The sequence below is a fragment of the Taudactylus pleione genome, unplaced genomic scaffold, assembly GCF_031769625.1.
Source record: "Taudactylus pleione unplaced genomic scaffold, aTauple2 ptg002080l, whole genome shotgun sequence".
Taxonomy (NCBI): Eukaryota; Metazoa; Chordata; class Amphibia; order Anura; family Myobatrachidae; genus Taudactylus; species Taudactylus pleione.
This window is the reverse complement of record NW_028286474.1, coordinates 32835-54870: the sequence shown is the minus strand read 5'-3', so window position 1 is coordinate 54870 and position 22036 is coordinate 32835. Positions and strand designations below refer to the sequence as shown.

The 22036-nt window shown below is 46.9% G+C and overlaps 2 protein-coding genes across 2 annotated transcripts in view; one reads left to right on the top strand and one right to left on the bottom strand.

Moving 5' to 3' along the window:
• Positions 1 to 20291, top strand: part of LOC148435682 (uncharacterized) — a 91230-nt gene extending 70939 nt beyond the window's left edge. The window contains exon 4 of the mRNA XM_088465648.1: positions 18905 to 20291. Coding sequence (XP_088321774.1) covers positions 18905 to 20148 — 1244 coding nt within the window. The 3' untranslated portion in view covers positions 20149 to 20291. The remainder of the gene's footprint in view (positions 1 to 18904) is intronic.
• Positions 1 to 22036, bottom strand: part of LOC148435681 (uncharacterized) — a gene marked incomplete at its 5' end in the record, with an annotated part of 206932 nt that overhangs the window by 160519 nt on the left and 24377 nt on the right.

Genomic DNA, 22036 nt, shown 5'->3' with positions numbered 1-22036 from the left:
ACAGTTAGAGGCAAAGGGTGACAAACAGAGGGTAATAGAGAGAAACAGAGGGTAATAGGGAGAAACAGAGGGTGATATGGAGAAGCAGTGGGTAACAGGGTAAGGTTGAAAAGGGAGAGGCAGAGGGTCACAAGCAGAGGGTGACAGGGAGAAGTAGAGGGTGATAGGGAGAAACAGAGGGTGATAGGGAGAAACAGAGGGTGATAGGGAGAAGCAGTGGGTGACAGGGTAAGGGTGATAGGGAGAAACAGGGTGATAGGGAGAAACAGAGGGTGATAGGGAGAAACAGAGAGTGATAGGGAGAAACAGGGTGATAGGGAGAAACAGAGGGTGATAGGGAGAAACAGAGGGTGATAGGGAGAAACAGAGAGTGATAGGGAGAAACAGGGTGATAGGGAGAAACAGAGGGTGATAGGGAGAAACAGAGGGTGATAGGGAGAAACAGAGGGTGACAAACAGAGGGCAATAGGGAGAAACAGAGGGTAATAGGGAGAAACAGAGAGTGACAGGGAGAAACAGAGGGTGATAGGGAGAAACAGGGTGATAGGGAGAAACAGAGGGTGATAGGGAGAAACAGAGAGTGATAGGGAGAAACAGAGGGTGATAGGGAGAAACAGAGGGTGATAGGGAGAAACAGGGTGATAGGGAGAAACAGAGGGTGACAAACAGAGGGTAATAGGGAGAAACAGAGAGTGATAGGGAGAAACAGGGTGATAGGGAGAAACAGAGGGTGACAAACAGAGGGTGATAGGGAGAAACAGAGGGTGATAGGGAGAAACAGAGGGTGATAGGGAGAAACAGAGGGTGATAGGGAGAAGCAGTGGGTGACAGGGTAAGGGTGATAGGGAGAGCGTGACAAACAGAGGGTGATAGGGAGAAACAGAGGGTGATAGGGATAGGGTAACGGAGTGGCAGAGGGTGATGGGAAGAGGGTGACATGGAAAGGGTGACTTTGAGAGGCAGAGGGTGATGGGAAGAGTGGGACAGGGAGAAGCAGAGGGTGACATGGAAAGGGTGACAGGTAGAGGCAAAGGGTGACAAACAGAGGGTAATAGAGAGAAACAGAGGGTAATAGGGAGAAACAGAGGGTGATATGGAGAAGCAGAGGGTGATAGGGAGAAACAGCGTGACTGGGAGAAACAGAGGGTTAGGGAGAAACAGAGAGTGATAGGGAGAAACAGGGTGATAGGGAGAAACAGAGGGTGATAGGGAGAAACAGAGGGTGACAAACAGAGGGTAATAGGGAGAAACAGAGGGTAATAGGGAGAAACAGAGAGTGATAGGGAGAAACAGGGTGATAGGGAGAAACAGAGGGTGATAGGGAGAAATAGAGAGTGATAGGGAGAAACAGAGGGTGATAGGGAGAAACAGAGGGTGATAGGGAGAAACAGGGTGATAGGGAGAAACAGAGGGTGACAAACAGAGGGTAATAGGGAGAAACAGAGAGTGATAGGGAGAAACAGGGTGATAGGGAGAAACAGAGGGTGACAAACAGAGGGTAATAGGGAGAAACAGAGAGTGATAGGGAGAAACAGGGTGATAGGGAGATACAGAGGGTGATAGGGAGAAACAGAGGGTGATAGGGAGAAACAGAGAGTGATAGGGAGAAACAGAGGGTGATAGGGAGAAACAGAGGGTGATAGGGAGAAACAGAGGATGATAGGGAGAAGCAGTGGGTGACAGGGTAAGGGTGATAGGGAGAGCGTGACAAACAGAGGGTGATAGGGAGAAACAGAGGGTGATAGGGATAGGGTAACGGAGTGGCAGAGCGTGATGGGAAGAGGGTGACATGGAAAGGGTGACTTTGAGAGGCAGAGGGTGATGGGAAGAGGGGGACAGGGAGAAGCAGAGGGTGATAGGGAGAAACAGAGAGTGATAGGGAGAAACAGGGTGATAGGGAGAAACAGAGGGTGATAGGGAGAAACAGAGGGTGATAGGGAGAAACAGGGTGATAGGGAGAAACAGAGGGTGATAGGGAGAAACAGAGGGTGATAGGGAGAAACAGAGGGTGACAAACAGAGGTTAATAGGGAGAAACAGAGGGTAATAGGGAGAAACAGAGAGTGATAGGGAGAAACAGAGGGTGATAGGGAGAAACAGGGTGATAGGGACAAACAGAGGGTAATAGGGACAAACAGAGAGTGATAGGGAGAAACAGGGTGATAGGGAGAAACAGAGAGTGATAGGGAGAAACAGAGGGTGACAAACAGAGGGTAATAGGGAGAAACAGAGAGTGATAGGGAGAAACAGGGTGATAGGGAGATACAGAGGGTGATAGGGAGAAACAGAGGGTGATAGGGAGAAACAGAGAGTGATAGGGAGAAACAGAGGGTGATAGGGAGAAACAGAGGGTGATAGGGAGAAACAGAGGATGATAGGGAGAAGCAGTGGGTGACAGGGTAAGGGTGATAGGGAGAGCGTGACAAACAGAGGGTGATAGGGAGAAACAGAGGGTGATAGGGATAGGGTAACGGAGTGGCAGAGCGTGATGGGAAGAGGGTGACATGGAAAGGGTGACTTTGAGAGGCAGAGGGTGATGGGAAGAGGGGGACAGGGAGAAGCAGAGGGTGATAGGGAGAAACAGAGAGTGATAGGGAGAAACAGGGTGATAGGGAGAAACAGAGGGTGATAGGGAGAAACAGGGTGATAGGGAGAAACAGAGGGTGATAGGGAGAAACAGAGGGTGATAGGGAGAAACAGAGGGTGACAAACAGAGGGTAATAGGGAGAAACAGAGGGTAATAGGGAAAAACAGAGAGTGATAGGGAGAAACAGAGGGTGATAGGGAGAAACAGGGTGATAGGGACAAACAGAGGGTAATAGGGACAAACAGAGAGTGATAGGGAGAAACAGGGTGATAGGGAGAAACAGAGAGTGATAGGGAGAAACAGAGGGTGACAAACAGAGGGTAATAGGGAGAAACAGAGAGTGATAGGGAGAAACAGGGTGATAGGGAGAAACAGAGGGTGATAGGGAGAAACAGAGAGTGATAGGGAGAAGCAGAGGGTGATAGGGAGAAACAGAGGGTGATAGGGAGAAACAGAGGGTGATAGGGAGAAACAGAGGGTGATAGGAGAAGCAGTGGGTGACAGGGTAAGGGTGATAGGGAGAAACAGAGGGTGATAGGGAGAAACAGAGAGTGATAGGGAGAAGCAGAGGGTGATAGGGAGAAACAGAGGGTGATAGGGAGAAACAGAGAGTGATAGGGAGAAACAGGGTGATAGGGAGAAACAGAGGGTGATAGGGAGAAACAGAGGGTGTTAGGGAGAAACAGAGGGTGACAAACAGAGGGTAATAGGGAGAAACAGAGAGTGATAGGGAGAAACAGAGGGTGATAGGGAGAAACAGGGTGATAGGGAGAAACAGAGGGTGATAGGGAGAAACAGAGGGTGATAGGGAGAAACAGGGTGATAGGGAGAAACAGAGGGTGACAAACAGAGGGTAATAGGGAGAAACAGAGAGTGATAGGGAGAAACAGGGTGATAGGGAGAAACAGAGGGTGATAGGGAGAAACAGAGGGTGACAAACAGAGGGTAATAGGGAGAAACAGAGGGTGATAGGAGAAACAGGGTGATAGGGAGAAACAGAGGGTGATAGGGAGAAACAGAGGGTGATAGGGAGAAGCAGTGGGTGACAGGGTAAGGGTGATAGGGAGAGCGTGACAAACAGAGGGTGATAGGGATAGGGTAACAGAGTGGCAGAGGGTGATGGGAAGAGGGTGACATGGAATGGGTGACTTTGAGAGGCAGAGGGTGATGGGAAGAGGGGGACAGGGAGAAGCAGAGGGTGACATGGAAAGGGTGACAGGTAGAGGCAAAGGGTGACAAACAGAGGGTAATAGAGAGAAACAGAGGGTAATAGGGAGAAACAGAGGGTGATATGGAGAAGCAGTGGGTAACAGGGTAAGGTTGAAAAGGGAGAGGCAGAGGGTCACAAGCAGAGGGTGACAGGGAGAAGTAGAGGGTGATTGGGAGAAACAGAGGGTGATAGGGAGAAACAGAGGGTGATAGGGAGAAGCAGTGGGTGACAGGGTAAGGGTGATAGGGAGAAACAGAGAGTGATAGGGAGAAACAGGGTGATAGGGAGAAACAGAGGGTGATAGGGAGAAACAGAGAGTGATAGGGAGAAGCAGAGGGTGATAGGGAGAAACAGGGTGATAGGGAGAAACAGAGGGTGATAGGGAGAAACAGAGAGTGATAGGGAGAAACAGGGTGATAGGGAGAAACAGAGGCTGACAGGGTAAGGGTGATAGGGAGAGCGTGACAAACAGAGGGTGATAGGGAGAAACAGAGGGTGATAGGGATAGGGTAACGGAGTGGCAGAGGGTGATGGGAAGAGGGTGACATGGAAAGGGTGACTTTGAGAGGCAGAGGGTGATGGGAAGAGGGGGACAGGGAGAAGCAGAGGGTGACATGGAAAGGGTGACAGGTAGAGGCAAAGGGTGACAAACAGAGGGTAATAGAGAGAAACAGAGGGTAATAGGGAGAAACAGAGGGTGATATGGAGAAGCAGTGGGTAACAGGGTAAGGTTGAAAAGGGAGAGGCAGAGGGTCACAAGCAGAGGGTGACAGGGAGAAGTAGAGGGTGACATGGAAAGGGTGACAGGGCTAGGCAAAGGGTGACAAACAGAGGGTAATAGGGAGAAACAGAGGGTAACAGGGAGAAACCGAGGGTAATAGGGAGAAACAGAGGGTAACAGGGAGAAACAGAGGGTAACAGGGAGAAACCGAGGGTAATAGGGAGAAACAGAGGGTAACAGGGAGAAACAGAGGGTAACAGGGAGAAACCGAGGGTAATAGGGAGAAACAGAGGGTAACAGGGAGAAACAGAGGGTAACAGGGAGAAACCGAGGGTAACAGAGAGAAACCGAGGGTAATAGGGAGAAACAGAGGGTAACAGGGAGAAACCGAGGGTAATAGGGAGAAACCGAGGGTAATAGGGAGAAACAGAGGGTAACAGGGAGAAACAGAGGGTAACAGGGAGAAACCGAGGGTAATAGGGAGAAACCGAGGGTAACAGGGAGAAACAGAGGGTAATAGGGAGAAACACTGGGTGACAGGGTAAGGGTGAAAGGGAGTGAGTGACGGGGAGAGGCAGTGGGTGAAGGGTAGGGGCAGGGGGTAAGTGAGGCCTTTGTAGTAGGGTGTAAAGGGGGTTAATTGGGTTGGAAGGGTTACTGGGACATGAAGGGAAAGTGTCAGTGGGGGAAACAGGAAGAAAAAAACAAGGAGAGAGAGAGAATAAACAAATAAAATAAAAATACTGTTAGTAAGGAAGTGACCTGTCACCCAGTCCTTGTGCACAGACAGCAGGTAACTTCCCCTGGGCAGCACAGCAGGGCAAAGCCAGAGCCCAGTGAGTAACGGAAGAGACCAGGACCCGCATGCCTGACTGTATATGATCTAGGACTAGGAACACACAGGCCAGAATCCTCTCATCTGCTTTATGCGCTTGGGTCGGTCACTAGATTGTGACGTCAGGCCCCCGGCAACAGCAGTGTCAGAGAGGAGAAGGTATGAGGAGGGGAGGGGAAAAGAGGGGAGTGGGAGGGTCGGACCCACTCCTCCTTCTTTGTTACAGCTGACTCATTATTGGTACTGCTGTCACTGCAACTGCGGGCACCTCATTACAACTGCACGGCCAGACATTACGCCACTGAGCCTGTGATGGACCATGCAGTGACGGGGGCCGTACATGCCTGCAGCAGAGCAGGAAGCAGTTACAGTTAGGGTTGTCTGCAGGCCCCTTCAGGGCCACTAGCATCTATGGGCCCGGTACGGCTGTGCCCCTAGTCCCCCCCTCCTGTCGCCGGGCCTGGGGAGGTGGGTTCTCACCGCTAGCTCCTCCCCTGGCCCATGGTGCATTCCCTCACAGAGGCTTCCCGCCAGTGGGTTTATCCTCCTCCCTCCCACAGAGACGGTGAGCGGCCATTTTTAGTACACAGCCGGCTGCGGCTAATTTTTCGAGAGCTGGGCTCCTGTCTCCCTGTATACCTCACTCTTAGGTCAGGTTATACAGTTAAGCTCCTTCCAGCCGACTGGGGTTTGGACTGTTGAGCACTCACTGCCCACTACAACTTTATTGAATTGAATGTACTGTGTGCTGGTCCTTATTGTAAGGTATTTTCTTTTCTTTTATCTGTCTATATTTTTTCTGTCCTGTGTAACATTGCACAGTCTCTCTGTGTATTGGCCAATTTACCCTTGTGTTAACAGGGTGTGAGGTTCACTGTGCCTCCCTTATATTACACCTCACTTATTATTACTTAGGGCCTGATTCAGACCCGCTCGCGAGCGATGAGCGCTCGCAAGCGGGTCGATGTTGTGCAAGTGCGCATGTGCACGACGGAGGCTGCTCCGTCGTGCGCATGCGCGAGACCCGAATAACGACGGCCAAGCCGTCGTTATGGGTCTTGCACCAAAGGGGGCGTGCTGTCGATGGTGAGTGACAGCACGCCCCCTTTTTTGGGCGTGCTGGGGGCGTGGCTGCCCAGACGGAGGCATTCCCATGGGAACGCCTACCGTCTGGGTCCGGCCCCACTGACATCACTAGTGATGTCAGTGGGAGTGCTTTTGGCTCTGATAGAGCCGAAAGCACTCCTGGGCTTGCGGCAGACGAGACCCTACCACAAGGGTCTCGTCGCAAGCCCGATATCGCGACCATCATCATGGTAACCCACAGCTATGCGAGCGTCCAAAAGGCCGCTACTACAAAAAAAAAAAAAACGCCCAGATTCAGAGCGGGCGCTCGTTCAGAGCGTCCGGCTCTGAATCAGGCCCTTAGTGCGACCTTACATTCATTGCACCTTCCCCTTGTTGCACACATCTGTTGCTAAAGCTTCATTTCTGGGGATTGCTTTGGATTGTGCTATGTCTTCCAGAGGCAAAGCACCTAAGGAGGTGGGGGCTCCTGTGTTACGCACATGTACATCTTGTTCTGTTGGTCTCCCCCCACAGGATCCAGTCCGGGATGGTCTTTTTATCCGGTGCTGCAGACAAGATTCAGGACCTTCCGGACAAGATGCACAGATTCTTGCATTACCGCCGAGTGTCCATTCACCCGATGGAACTGTCCCTATCTCCAGATCAGGTCGCAGGCCATCATCCTCTCGGGAGGTACAGCTCTCCCTCTTCTGGTGGCTCCAGGTGTCCTACTTGGATAAGGGCCGTCCCTTTTGGATTTAAGATCGGGTCCTTCTCACCACCGACTGGGGGGCTGTAACTTGCCAGCAGTCTTTTTAGGGTTGGTGGATGGTTCAGGAAAGCCGCTTTCCGATCAACATTCTGGAGCTCTGAGCAGTCTTTTGGCTCTGTGTCTAACGCAACCGCTCCTCTAGTATTGCCTGGTCTAGGTTCAGTCCGACAACGCAACCACCGTTACCTACATCACCCAGCAGGGAAGCAGTCGTGGCGCCATGAAGGAGATGAGTCACATTCTCAGCTGGGCAGAGATTTATCTTCCGGCTCTGTCGGCAGTCTTCATTCCAGGGATCCTGAATTGGGAAGCTGACTTCCTAAAGCTGCCAAGCCGTTAATTTGGGCAAGTGGTCTCTTTATCCGGACGTCTTTGTTGGTTCATCGCTGGGACCTTCTGGACATCGACTTGATGGCATCTTGACACAACCACAAGCTGCTGTGGTATGTTTCTTGCACAGGAGCTCTTCTGGTGGACCCCTTAGCGGTTTGGTGGGCCTTTCATCTAATATAAATTTTCCCTCTGATCTTGCTCATTCCACGGTTTCTCCGCAGATTGAAACTGGAAGGTGGCACCGTGATCCTTGTGGATCCCCATTGGCTGCGACGAGCTTGGTATGTGGATCTTCAGGGCCTCTCTATCGACGCTCCTCTGCGTCTTCCACTGCGGCCAGATCTCCTTTCTTGCGACCCGTACTTCCATCCAGATCTGGCCCATCTCGCTTTGATATGGTGACTCTTGAGACATCCGTCCTGAAAGCCAAGGGTTTTTCCAGGTTGGTCATTCGTACCATGCTACGTGCCCGCAAACCCACTTTAGCTAGGATTTATTACCAGGTTTGGAGGATTTACTTCTCTTGGTGTTCTGCCAGGGGCCTTAACTCTAGGTCCTTTCATTTCCTGGGTTCTCTCTTTTCTGCAGACAGGTCTGGATTTGGGTCTTTGCCTTTCGTCCCTGAAGGTTTAGGTTTCCACCCTCTCTGTATTCTATTTGGATTGCGTTGTTGCCTGACGTCAGAACTTTCTTTCAGGGAGTACTCCACGTGCAGCCCCCCTTTGTTCCTCCAGCGTTTCCATGGAACTTGTATTTAGTACTTAGGGCTTTTCAGTCTTCTCCCTTCGAGCCTTTAGAGTCGGTGGATATTTGCTGGCTCACGTGGAAAACTCTGTTCCTTTTGGCCAACTCGTCAGCCTGAAGAGTTGCACACTTAACCACGCTGTCATGTTGCTCTCCGTTTCTGGTCTTTCACTCGGACTGGGCCGTTCTTCAGACACAGTTTGACTACTTTCCGAAGGTAGTTTCTCAGGAGATTGTGGTTACGACTTTTCAGTCACCTGATTCTTTACCGGATGAGGACTCTGGTGGGTGTGGTGAGGGCCTTCTGGATCTATGTAGAACACAATAGGGATATCCGTAAATGTCCGATTCCCTTTTTATGCTCTATGGCTTTCACAAATAGGACTGGTCAGCTACAAAGCAGACCTTAGCCCGCTGTTCCGCGGCAGCAGACCTCCATGCACAAGCCCTTGTGACGGCTCATTCCACCAGGTCGGTAGGTACTTTTTGGGCAGCTCGCCGGTGTGCCTCAGTGATGGAGCTCTGCAGGGTGGCTATGTGGCCTTCTGTCCACACGTTTATCCCTTTCTATTCTGTTGACACCTCCGCAGACGCGGCAATTGGGCGTAAGGTTCTCTGTGCAGCTCAAGAGCGTCGTCTCATTGCTTTGGGACGTCCCAGTTTTGTCTAAGACCCATATGGCAGTGAAGAAGAGAACTAGATTTATGTTTTTACCTGGTTAAATCCTTTTCTTTGGACTCCATAGCGGACACAGGGCGCCCACCCTGACGCACCTGGCTTGTTCTGTTTCTGGTTCCACTGTCCATCTCTTCGGTGTGTTTCGACCTCTGTGTGTGCTAGTGTTCTTTCTCCTTTCTTGCTCCGGCCTTGGACTTGCTAATTTAAATGGCCTGGCTGGGGGTGGGGTATAAGGGAGAAGGAGGCTGGACTGCTCTGATGTCAAAGAAAATAAACTGTTTGGTGCCCAGTCCTTCCCGATGGGATTTGAAGAAAAGGATTTAACCAAGTAATAAATAAATCTCTTTCAAAATCAAAACTTGACAACCTAACATTACACAATATTACTATACACCCCCTTATGTGCCGCCCATACCCCTCACCCACAGTATATGCTGCACATTACTACTATACACCCCCTTATGTGCTGTCTATACCCCTCACCCACAGTATATGCTGCTCATTACTACTATATACCACCTTATGTGCTGTCTATACCCTTCACCCACAGTATATGCTGCACAATTCTACTATACACCCCCTTATGTGCTGTCTATACCCCTCACCCACAGTATATGCTGCACATTACTACTATACACCCCCTTATGTGCTGTCTATACCCCTCACCCACAGTATATGCTGCACATTACTACTATACACCCCCTTATGTGCTGCCTATACCCCTCACCCACAGTGTATGCTGCACATTACTACTATACACCCCCTTATTGTGCTGTCTATACCCCTCACCCACAGTATATGCTGCACATTACTACTATACACCCCCTTATGTGCTGTCTATACCCCTCACCCACAGTATATGCTGCACATTACTACTATACACCCCCTTATGTGTTGTCTATACCCCTCACCCACAGTATATGCTGCACATTACTACTATACACCCCCTTATGTGCTGCCTATACCCCTCACCCACAGTATATGCTGCACATTACTACTATACACCCCCTTATGTGTTGTCTATACCCCTCACCCACAGTATATGCTGCACATTACTACTATACACCCCTTATGTGCTGTCTATACCCCTCACCCACAGTATATGCTGCACATTACTACTATACACACCCTTATGTGCTGTCTATACCCCTCACCCACAGTATATGCTGCACATTACTACTATACACACCCTTATGTGCTGTCTATACCCCTCACCCACAGTATATGCTGCACATTACTACTATACACCCCCTTATGTGCTTTCTATGCCCCTCACCTACAGTATATGCTGCACATTACTACTATACACACCCTTATGTGCTGTCTATACCCCTCACCCACAGTATATGCTGCACATTACTACTATACACCCCCTTATGTGCTGCCTATACCCCTCACCCATAGTATATGCTGCACATTACTACTATACACCCCCTTATGTGCTGTCTATACCCCTCACCCACAGTATATGCTGCACAGTACTACTATACACCCCCTTATGTGCTGTCTATACCCCTCACCCACAGTATATGCTGCACATTACTACTATACACCCCCTTATGTGCTGCCTATACCCCTCACCCACAGTATATGCTGCACATTACTACTATACACCCCCTTATGTGCTGTCTATACCCCTCACACACAGCATATGCTGCACATTACTACTGTACACCCCTTATGTGCTGTCTATACCCCTCAGCCACAGTATATGCTGCACATTACTACTATACACCCTTTATGTGCTGTCTATACCCCTCATCCACAGTGTATGCTGCACATTACTACTGTACACCCCCTTATGTGCTGTCTATACCCCTCACCCACAGTGTATGCTGCACATTACTACTATACACCCCCTTATGTGCTGTCTATACCCCTCACCCACAGTATATGCTGCACATTACTACTATACACCCCCTTATGTGCTGTCTATACCCCTCACCCACAGTATATGCTGCACAGTACTACTATACACCCCCTTATGTGTTGTCTATACCTCTCACCCACAGTATATGCTGCACATTACTACTATGTACCCCCTTATGTGCCGCCCATACCCCTCACCCACAGTATATGCTGCACATTACTACTATACACCCCCTTATGTGCTGTATATACCCATCACCAACAGTATATTCTGCACATTACTACTATACACCCCATTATGTGCTGTCTATACCCCTCATCCACAGTATATGCTGCACATTACTACTATACACCCCCTTATGTGCTGTCTATACCCCTCACCCACAGTATATGCTGCACATTACTACTGTACACCCCCTTATGTGCTGTCTATACCCCTCACCCACAGTATATGCTGCACATTACTACTATGCACCCCTTATGTGCTGTCTATACCCCTCACCCACAGTATATGCTGCACATTACTACTATACACCCCTTATGTGCTGTCTATACCCCTCACCCACAGTATATGCTGCACATTACTACTATACACCCCCCTTATGTGCTGTCTATACCCCTCACCCACAGTATATGCTGCACATTACTACTATACCCCTCACCCACAGTATATGCTGCACTTTACTACTATACACCCCTTATGTGCTGTCTATACCCCTCACCCACAGTATATGCTGCACATTACTACTATACACCCCCTTATGTGCTGTCTATACCCCTCACCCACAGTATAGGCTGCACATTACTACTATACACCCCCTTATGTACTGTCTATACCCCTCACCCACAGTATAGGCTGCACATTACTACTATACACCCCCTTATGTGCTGTCTATACCCCTCACCCACAGTATATGCTGCACATTACTACTATACCCCTCACCCACAGTATATGCTGCACTTTACTACTATACACCCCCTTATGTGCTGCCTATACCCCCCACCTACAGTATATGCTGCACATTACTACTATACACCCCCTTATGTGCTGTCTATACCCCTCACCCACAGTATATGCTGCACATTACTACTATACACCCCTTATGTGCTGTCTATACCCCTCACCCACAGTATATGCTGCACATTACTACTATACACCCCCTTATGTGCTGTCTATACCCCTCACCCACAGTATAGGCTGCACATTACTACTATACACCCCCTTATGTGCTGTCTATACCCCTCACCCACAGTATAGGCTGCACATTACTACTATACACCCCCTTATGTGCTGTCTATACCCCTCACCCACAGTATAGGCTGCACATTACTACTATACACCCCCTTATGTACTGTCTATACCCCTCACCCACAGTATAGGCTGCACATTACTACTATACACCCCCTTATGTACTGTCTATACCCCTCACCCACAGTATAGGCTGCACATTACTACTATACACCCCCTTATGTGCTGTCTATACCCCTCACCCACAGTATAGGCTGCACATTACTACTATACACCCCCTTATGTACTGTCTATACCCCTCACCCACAGTATATGCTGCTCATTACTACTATATACCACCTTATGTGCTGTCTATACCCTTCACCCACAGTATATGCTGCACAATTCTACTATACACCCCCTTATGTGCTGTCTATACCCCTCACCCACAGTATATGCTGCACATTACTACTATACACCCCCTTATGTGCTGTCTATACCCCTCACCCACAGTATATGCTGCACATTACTACTATACACCCCCTTATGTGCTGCCTATACCCCTCACCCACAGTGTATGCTGCACATTACTACTATACACCCCCTTATTGTGCTGTCTATACCCCTCACCCACAGTATATGCTGCACATTACTACTATACACCCCCTTATGTGCTGTCTATACCCCTCACCCACAGTATATGCTGCACATTACTACTATACACCCCCTTATGTGTTGTCTATACCCCTCACCCACAGTATATGCTGCACATTACTACTATACACCCCCTTATGTGCTGCCTATACCCCTCACCCACAGTATATGCTGCACATTACTACTATACACCCCCTTATGTGTTGTCTATACCCCTCACCCACAGTATATGCTGCACATTACTACTATACACCCCTTATGTGCTGTCTATACCCCTCACCCACAGTATATGCTGCACATTACTACTATACACACCCTTATGTGCTGTCTATACCCCTCACCCACAGTATATGCTGCACATTACTACTATACACACCCTTATGTGCTGTCTATACCCCTCACCCACAGTATATGCTGCACATTACTACTATACACCCCCTTATGTGCTTTCTATGCCCCTCACCTACAGTATATGCTGCACATTACTACTATACACACCCTTATGTGCTGTCTATACCCCTCACCCACAGTATATGCTGCACATTACTACTATACACCCCCTTATGTGCTGCCTATACCCCTCACCCATAGTATATGCTGCACATTACTACTATACACCCCCTTATGTGCTGTCTATACCCCTCACCCACAGTATATGCTGCACAGTACTACTATACACCCCCTTATGTGCTGTCTATACCCCTCACCCACAGTATATGCTGCACATTACTACTATACACCCCCTTATGTGCTGCCTATACCCCTCACCCACAGTATATGCTGCACATTACTACTATACACCCCCTTATGTGCTGTCTATACCCCTCACACACAGCATATGCTGCACATTACTACTGTACACCCCTTATGTGCTGTCTATACCCCTCAGCCACAGTATATGCTGCACATTACTACTATACACCCTTTATGTGCTGTCTATACCCCTCATCCACAGTGTATGCTGCACATTACTACTGTACACCCCCTTATGTGCTGTCTATACCCCTCACCCACAGTGTATGCTGCACATTACTACTATACACCCCCTTATGTGCTGTCTATACCCCTCACCCACAGTATATGCTGCACATTACTACTATACACCCCCTTATGTGCTGTCTATACCCCTCACCCACAGTATATGCTGCACAGTACTACTATACACCCCCTTATGTGTTGTCTATACCTCTCACCCACAGTATATGCTGCACATTACTACTATGTACCCCCTTATGTGCCGCCCATACCCCTCACCCACAGTATATGCTGCACATTACTACTATACACCCCCTTATGTGCTGTATATACCCATCACCAACAGTATATTCTGCACATTACTACTATACACCCCATTATGTGCTGTCTATACCCCTCATCCACAGTATATGCTGCACATTACTACTATACACCCCCTTATGTGCTGTCTATACCCCTCACCCACAGTATATGCTGCACATTACTACTGTACACCCCCTTATGTGCTGTCTATACCCCTCACCCACAGTATATGCTGCACATTACTACTATGCACCCCTTATGTGCTGTCTATACCCCTCACCCACAGTATATGCTGCACATTACTACTATACACCCCTTATGTGCTGTCTATACCCCTCACCCACAGTATATGCTGCACATTACTACTATACACCCCCCTTATGTGCTGTCTATACCCCTCACCCACAGTATATGCTGCACATTACTACTATACCCCTCACCCACAGTATATGCTGCACTTTACTACTATACACCCCTTATGTGCTGTCTATACCCCTCACCCACAGTATATGCTGCACATTACTACTATACACCCCCTTATGTGCTGTCTATACCCCTCACCCACAGTATAGGCTGCACATTACTACTATACACCCCCTTATGTACTGTCTATACCCCTCACCCACAGTATAGGCTGCACATTACTACTATACACCCCCTTATGTGCTGTCTATACCCCTCACCCACAGTATATGCTGCACATTACTACTATACCCCTCACCCACAGTATATGCTGCACTTTACTACTATACACCCCCTTATGTGCTGCCTATACCCCCCACCTACAGTATATGCTGCACATTACTACTATACACCCCCTTATGTGCTGTCTATACCCCTCACCCACAGTATATGCTGCACATTACTACTATACACCCCTTATGTGCTGTCTATACCCCTCACCCACAGTATATGCTGCACATTACTACTATACACCCCCTTATGTGCTGTCTATACCCCTCACCCACAGTATATGCTGCACATTACTACTATACACCCCCTTATGTGCTGTCTATACCCCTCACCCACAGTATAGGCTGCACATTACTACTATACACCCCCTTATGTGCTGTCTATACCCCTCACCCACAGTATAGGCTGCACATTACTACTATACACCCCCTTATGTACTGTCTATACCCCTCACCCACAGTATAGGCTGCACATTACTACTATACACCCCCTTATGTACTGTCTATACCCCTCACCCACAGTATAGGCTGCACATTACTACTATACACCCCCTTATGTGCTGTCTATACCCCTCACCCACAGTATAGGCTGCACATTACTACTATACACCCCCTTATGTACTGTCTATACCCCTCACCCACAGTATAGGCTGCACATTACTACTATACACCCCCTTATGTGCTGTCTATACCCCTCACCCACAGTATATGCTGCACAGTACTACTATACACCCCCTTATGTGCTGCCTATACCCCTCACCCACAGTATATGCTGCACATTACTACTATACACCCCCTTATGTGCTGTCTATACCCCTCACCCACAGTATATGCTGCACATTACTACTATGTACCCCCTTATGTGCCGCCCATACCCCTCACCCACAGTATATGCTGCACATTACTACTATACACCCCCTTATGTGCTGTCTATACCTTTCACACACAGTATATGCTACACATTACTACTATACACCCCCTTATGTGCTGTCTATACCCCTCACCCACAGTGTATGCTGCACATTACTACTATACACCCCCTTATGTGCTGTCTATACCCCTCACCCACAGTATATGCTGCACAGTACTACTATACACCCCCTTATGTGCTGCCTATACCCCTCACCCACAGTATATGCTGCACATTACTACTATGCACCCCCTTATGTGCTGTATATACCCATCACCAACAGTATATTCTGCACATTACTACTATACACCCCATTATGTGCTGTCTATACCCCTCATCCACAGTATATGCTGCACATTACTACTATACACCCCCTTATGTGCTGTCTATACCCCTCACCCACAGTATATGCTGCACATTACTACTGTACACCCCCTTATGTGCTGTCTATACCCCTCACCCACAGTATATGCTGCACATTACTACTATGCACCCCTTATGTGCTGTCTATACCCCTCACCCACAGTATATGCTGCACATTACTACTATACACCCCTTATGTGCTGTCTATACCCCTCACCCACAGTATATGCTGCACATTACTACTATACACCCCTTATGTGCTGTCTATACCCCTCACCCACAGTATATGCTGCACATTACTACTATACACCCCCTTATGTGCTGTCTATACCCCTCACCCACAGTGTATGCTGCACATTACTACTATACACCCCCTTATGTGCTGTCTATACCCTCACCCACAGTATATGCTGCACATTACTACTATACACCCCCTTATGTGCTGTCTATACCCCTCACCCACAGTATATGCTGCACATTATACTATACACCCCCTTATGTGCTGTCTATACCCCTCATCCACAGTATATGCTGCACAATTCTACTATACACCCCCTTATGTGCTGTCTATACCCCTCACCCACAGTATATGCTGCACAGTACTACTATACACCCCCTTATGTGCTGTCTATATTCCTCACACACAGTATATGCTGCACATTACTACTATACACCCCCTTATGTGCTGTCTATACCCCTCACCCACAGTATAGGCTGCACATTACTACTATACACCCCCTTATGTGCTGTCTATACCCCTCACCCACAGTATAGGCTGCACATTACTACTATACACCCCCTTATGTGCTGTCTATACCCCTCACCCACAGTATATGCTGCACATTATACTATACACCCCCTTATGTACTGTCTATACCCCTCACCCACAGTATAGGCTGCACATTACTACTATACACCCCCTTATGTGCTGTCTATACCCCTCACCCACAGTATATGCTGCACAGTACTACTATACACCCCCTTATGTGCTGTGTATACCTTTCACACACAGTATATGCTACACATTACTACTATACACCCCCTTATGTGCTGTCTATACCCCTCACCCACAGTGTATGCTGCACATTACTACTATACACCCCCTTATGTGCTGTCTATACCCCTCACCCACAGTATATGCTGCACATTACTACTATACACCCCCTTATGTGCTGTCTATACCCCTCACCCACAGTATATGCTGCACAGTACTACTATACACCCCCTTATGTGCTGTGTATACCTTTCACACACAGTATATGCTACACATTACTACTATACACCCCCTTATGTGCTGTCTATACCCCTCACCCACAGTGTATGCTGCACATTACTACTATACACCCCCTTATGTGCTGTCTATACCCCTCACCCACAGTATATGCTGCACATTACTACTATACACCCCCTTATGTGCTGTCTATACCCCTCACCCACATTATATGCTGCACATTACTACTATACACCCCCTTTTGTGCTGTGTATACCTTTCACACACAGTATATGCTACACATTACTACTATACACCCCCTTATGTGCTGTCTATACCCCTCACCCACAGTGTATGCTGCACATTACTACTATACACCCCCTTATGTGCTGTCTATACCCCTCACCCACAGTATATGCTGCACATTACTACTATACACCCCCTTATGTGCTGTCTATACCCCTCACCCACAGTATATCCTGCACATTACTACTATACACCCCCTTATGTGCTGTCTATACCCCTCACCCACAGTGTATGCTGCACATTACTACTATACACCCCCTTATGTGCTGTCTATACCCCTCACCCACAGTATATGCTGCACATTACTACTATACACCCCCTTATGTGCTGTCTATACCCCTCACCCACAGTGTATGCTGCACATTACTACTATACACCCCCTTATGTGCTGTCTATACCCTCACCCACAGTATATGCTGCACATTACTACTATACACCCCCTTATGTGCTGTCTATACCCCTCACCCACAGTATATGCTGCACATTATACTATACACCCCCTTATGTGCTGTCTATACCCCTCATCCACAGTATATGCTGCACAATTCTACTATACACCCCCTTATGTGCTGTCTATACCCCTCACCCACAGTATATGCTGCACAGTACTACTATACACCCCCTTATGTGCTGTCTATATTCCTCACACACAGTATATGCTGCACATTACTACTATACACCCCCTTATGTGCTGTCTATACCCCTCACCCACAGTATAGGCTGCACATTACTACTATACACCCCCTTATGTGCTGTCTATACCCCTCACCCACAGTATAGGCTGCACATTACTACTATACACCCCCTTATGTACTGTCTATACCCCTCACCCACAGTATAGGCTGCATATTACTACTATACACCCCCTTATGTGCTGTCTATGCCCCTCACCCACAGTATATGCTGCACAGTACTACTATACACCCCCTTATGTGCTGCCTATACCCCTCACCCACAGTATATGCTGCACATTACTACTATACACCCCCTTATGTGCTGTTTATACCCCTCACCCACAGTATATGCTGCACATTACTAAGTACCCCCTTATGTGCCGCCCATACCCCTCACCCACAGTATATGCTGCACATTACTACTATACACCCCTTATGTGCTGTCTATACCCCTCACCCACAGTGTATGCTGCACATTACTACTATACACCCCCTTATGTGCTGTCTATACCCTCACACACTGTATATGCTGCACAAACATATAGTCCATGAAATATGAAATGCTAACTGATGAGGGCTGTCACAGCTCGGTGATGTTATTTTCTTTATTTTAAGAGTCATCCTTGTTGTTTTGTATATGTGTCATATTTATTTTTAATTTGGAAAAAAGAAATAAAAGTACTAAACATGGAGGTAGTATAATGATTTATTCCTACTTATGGAAAATAAAAACATAATCAATTCTATTTCCATTAATGTTATTTTATTTCCAGCAGCTGGACGCACAAGCAGGAAGAGCTCGGAGGGCCATCTTGTTTTGTCTCCTCATTGTAACGTAGAAGATAACATCACACAGGATTCTCCAGGAGACATCCCCCTTACTCTAAATATACATCCAGTACCTGACAGTGCAGATATATCATCTGATCCCTCTAATTGTGAGGAATGTTCCCCTGATACCTCCAATATTGCTACACACAGTACAGCTCACAGAGGTGATAAGGACTTTCCCTGTTCTGAGTGTGGGAAATGTTTTTCATTGAAATCAGATCTTGTTACACATCAGAAATATCATACAGATGAGAGGCCATTTCTATGTTCTGAGTGTGGGAAATGTTATACACAGAAATCACATCTTGCTATACATCAGAGGAGTCACACAGGTGAAAAACCATTTCCGTGCTCTGAGTGTGGGAAATGTTTTACACAGAAATCAACTCTTGTTAGACATCAGAGGAGTCACACAGGTGAGAAACCATTTCCTTGCTCTGAGTGTGGGAAATGTTTTACAGATAAATCACAACTTGTTGAACATCACAGACGTCACAAAGGTGTGAAACCATTTCCATGCTCTGAGTGTGGGAAATGTTTTACAGCGAAATCAGATCTTGTTAAACATCAGCGAACTCACACTGGTGAGAAACCATATATATGTCCTGAGTGTGGGAAATGTTTTACAATGTTATCAAATCTTGTTACACACAAGAGAACTCACACCGGGGAGAAACCATTTGCATGCTCTGAGTGTGGGAAATGTTTTTCACAGAAATCAGCTCTTGTTACTCATCAGAGATTTCACACAGGTGAGAAACCATTTACATGTTCTGAGTGTGGGGAATGTTTTACAGTGATATCAACTCTTGTTACTCATCAGAGATTTCACACAGGTGAGAAACCATTTACATGTTCTGAGTGTGGGAAATGTTTTACAGTGATATCAGCTCTTGTTTCACATCAGAGAAGTCATACAGGTGAGAAACCATTTGCATGCTCTGAGTGTGGGAAATGTTTTACAGTGAAACCAAATCTTGTTGAACATCAGAGAAGTCACACAGGTGAGAAACCATTTGCATGCTCTGAGTGTGGGAAATGTTTTACAATGAAATCAAATCTTGTTACACATCAGAGAACTCACACAGGGGAAAAACCGTTTCCTTGCTCTGAGTGTGGGAAATGTTTTACAGGGAAATCAGGTCTCATTACGCATCAAAAAACACATAAAAAGAAGAGCCGATAGACACATGAAACACCATACTGTAAATATTGGAAATGCTGCCATTTTTTTAGCTAATATTTTGTGTTATGAGAACCAGCAATAGCAGAATGGACAATAGACTGTATCATCAGTAGACAAAGCATTGGTACATTTTCCACACAACAATCAAGTAATTTGGGGTACTGAAGTTGTTTAAAATCCTTGTAATTTGCGTCCTTGTAAAAGTGGTGAAGAATTGGCATTAAGCAGTATTTTTTGGTGAAAATAAGTATTCCTGTCAAATTTGGGGTAATTGAAAATGGGTGCTAGCATATTTTAAAGTCTCTAAAGTGAAGTTTAAAAAAAACGTGAAAAATGCACCTGCAATCCTAAAAACACCTGACCCATCCTTGCAGATCCCCAATAAGGCTATTTAGCTAGTTTTCATGCTTGTTACACCCCCACTTTGCACTTTCTCGTCCCCAAAATGAAAGTAATTTTTTGGGGTGTTCTTACATTTTATTTTTACACAGTTGTCCTTTGGGGGGGCTGTCCCAAGAGTTGTGAGTGGTTTCCACACCTTTACGGATTTTTGCGTCTAATTGAATATAGGTCTTAGTGTCTTATTGTCACCCTTTAATGTAAGATATATTCCTGTACCAAGAGTCACAGTCCCACAAAGACACTTTATATCAGCTGAAAGAGCTCTTACTGTGTTACTGATACATCCTGTCTATGTTAGTGTGATACAACTCAATAGTAACACATATCTCACGGCAATTATATAAACAGACACTTAGGGGTCTATGTACTAAGCAGTGATATTTGACAGAGTGAAAAGTGATAAGTCTGTGATAAGTGCCAGCCAATCAGCTCCTAACTGTCATCTCACAGGCTGTGTCTGAAAAATGACAGTTGGGAGCTGATTGGCTGGCACCTTATCACAGACTTATCACTTTTCACTGCTTAGTACATAGACCCCTTAATTGTCCACATATTATTATATGAAACAGGGTAATACAATTAGTAGTCTCCCAATTTTATATTCATACAAATTCAGTATAATAACGGCCATTGGATATGAATTAGTTTTAGCATAAGAATTCAGATAATATATTATTATACATCCTCTCTTCTGGCCTCACACAGTAACACCATAGCTGATTATTACACAATTGTGATTTGTTGCTACAGGAGATAATAGCATGTACTTATTATATATCTGTTAAGTATATCCCCTAAACAAAGACTTCTGCTGGGTGCTCCTTTTAATTGCTGCAGCTGCTGTTACTCCAAACCGTTCATCGGGCTGTATTATATGATGATACTCAGTCAGAAATAGATGTGATTTCAGCAGTGCAGCAACTTATGTCAGACTGATGTCACCATGTACTGTATTTGCAGACTTCAACGTTATTATCAACATAGGAGAGTGTTCCTTAAAGTAAAAAAAAGGGAAGTTTTGCAACACACGATGCAACAGCAATCGGAGTCCAAATTTATGTATAACTTCACCGACTCCAGTAAAGGACTAAGGCAGGGGTCTTCAACCTTTGGTCCTCCAGCTGCTGTGGAACTACAGATCCCAGGATGCCCTGCCACAGTTTTAGCATGCTGTTATATCAAAACGGTGGCAGGGCATGCTGGGATGTGTAGTTCCACAGCAGCTGGAGGGCCAAAGGTTGAAGACCCCTGGACTAAGGTATGTACTTTGTATCCAAAAAAAATCAAAAATCAAAAATCTATTCCAAGAGAAACGATATCTCTCCCCAGTGTCCAATGACATTCGCAGATGTGGGAAAGTGATTTCAAACACGCAATATATATGGATAAATATATTGATTCTTCACCATTCACTAAAACAGCCTATTTGCCAGCTGATCAGTTGAAAAAAAACAAGGAGCTCACCGGACCTGTGCGGACCCCCTCA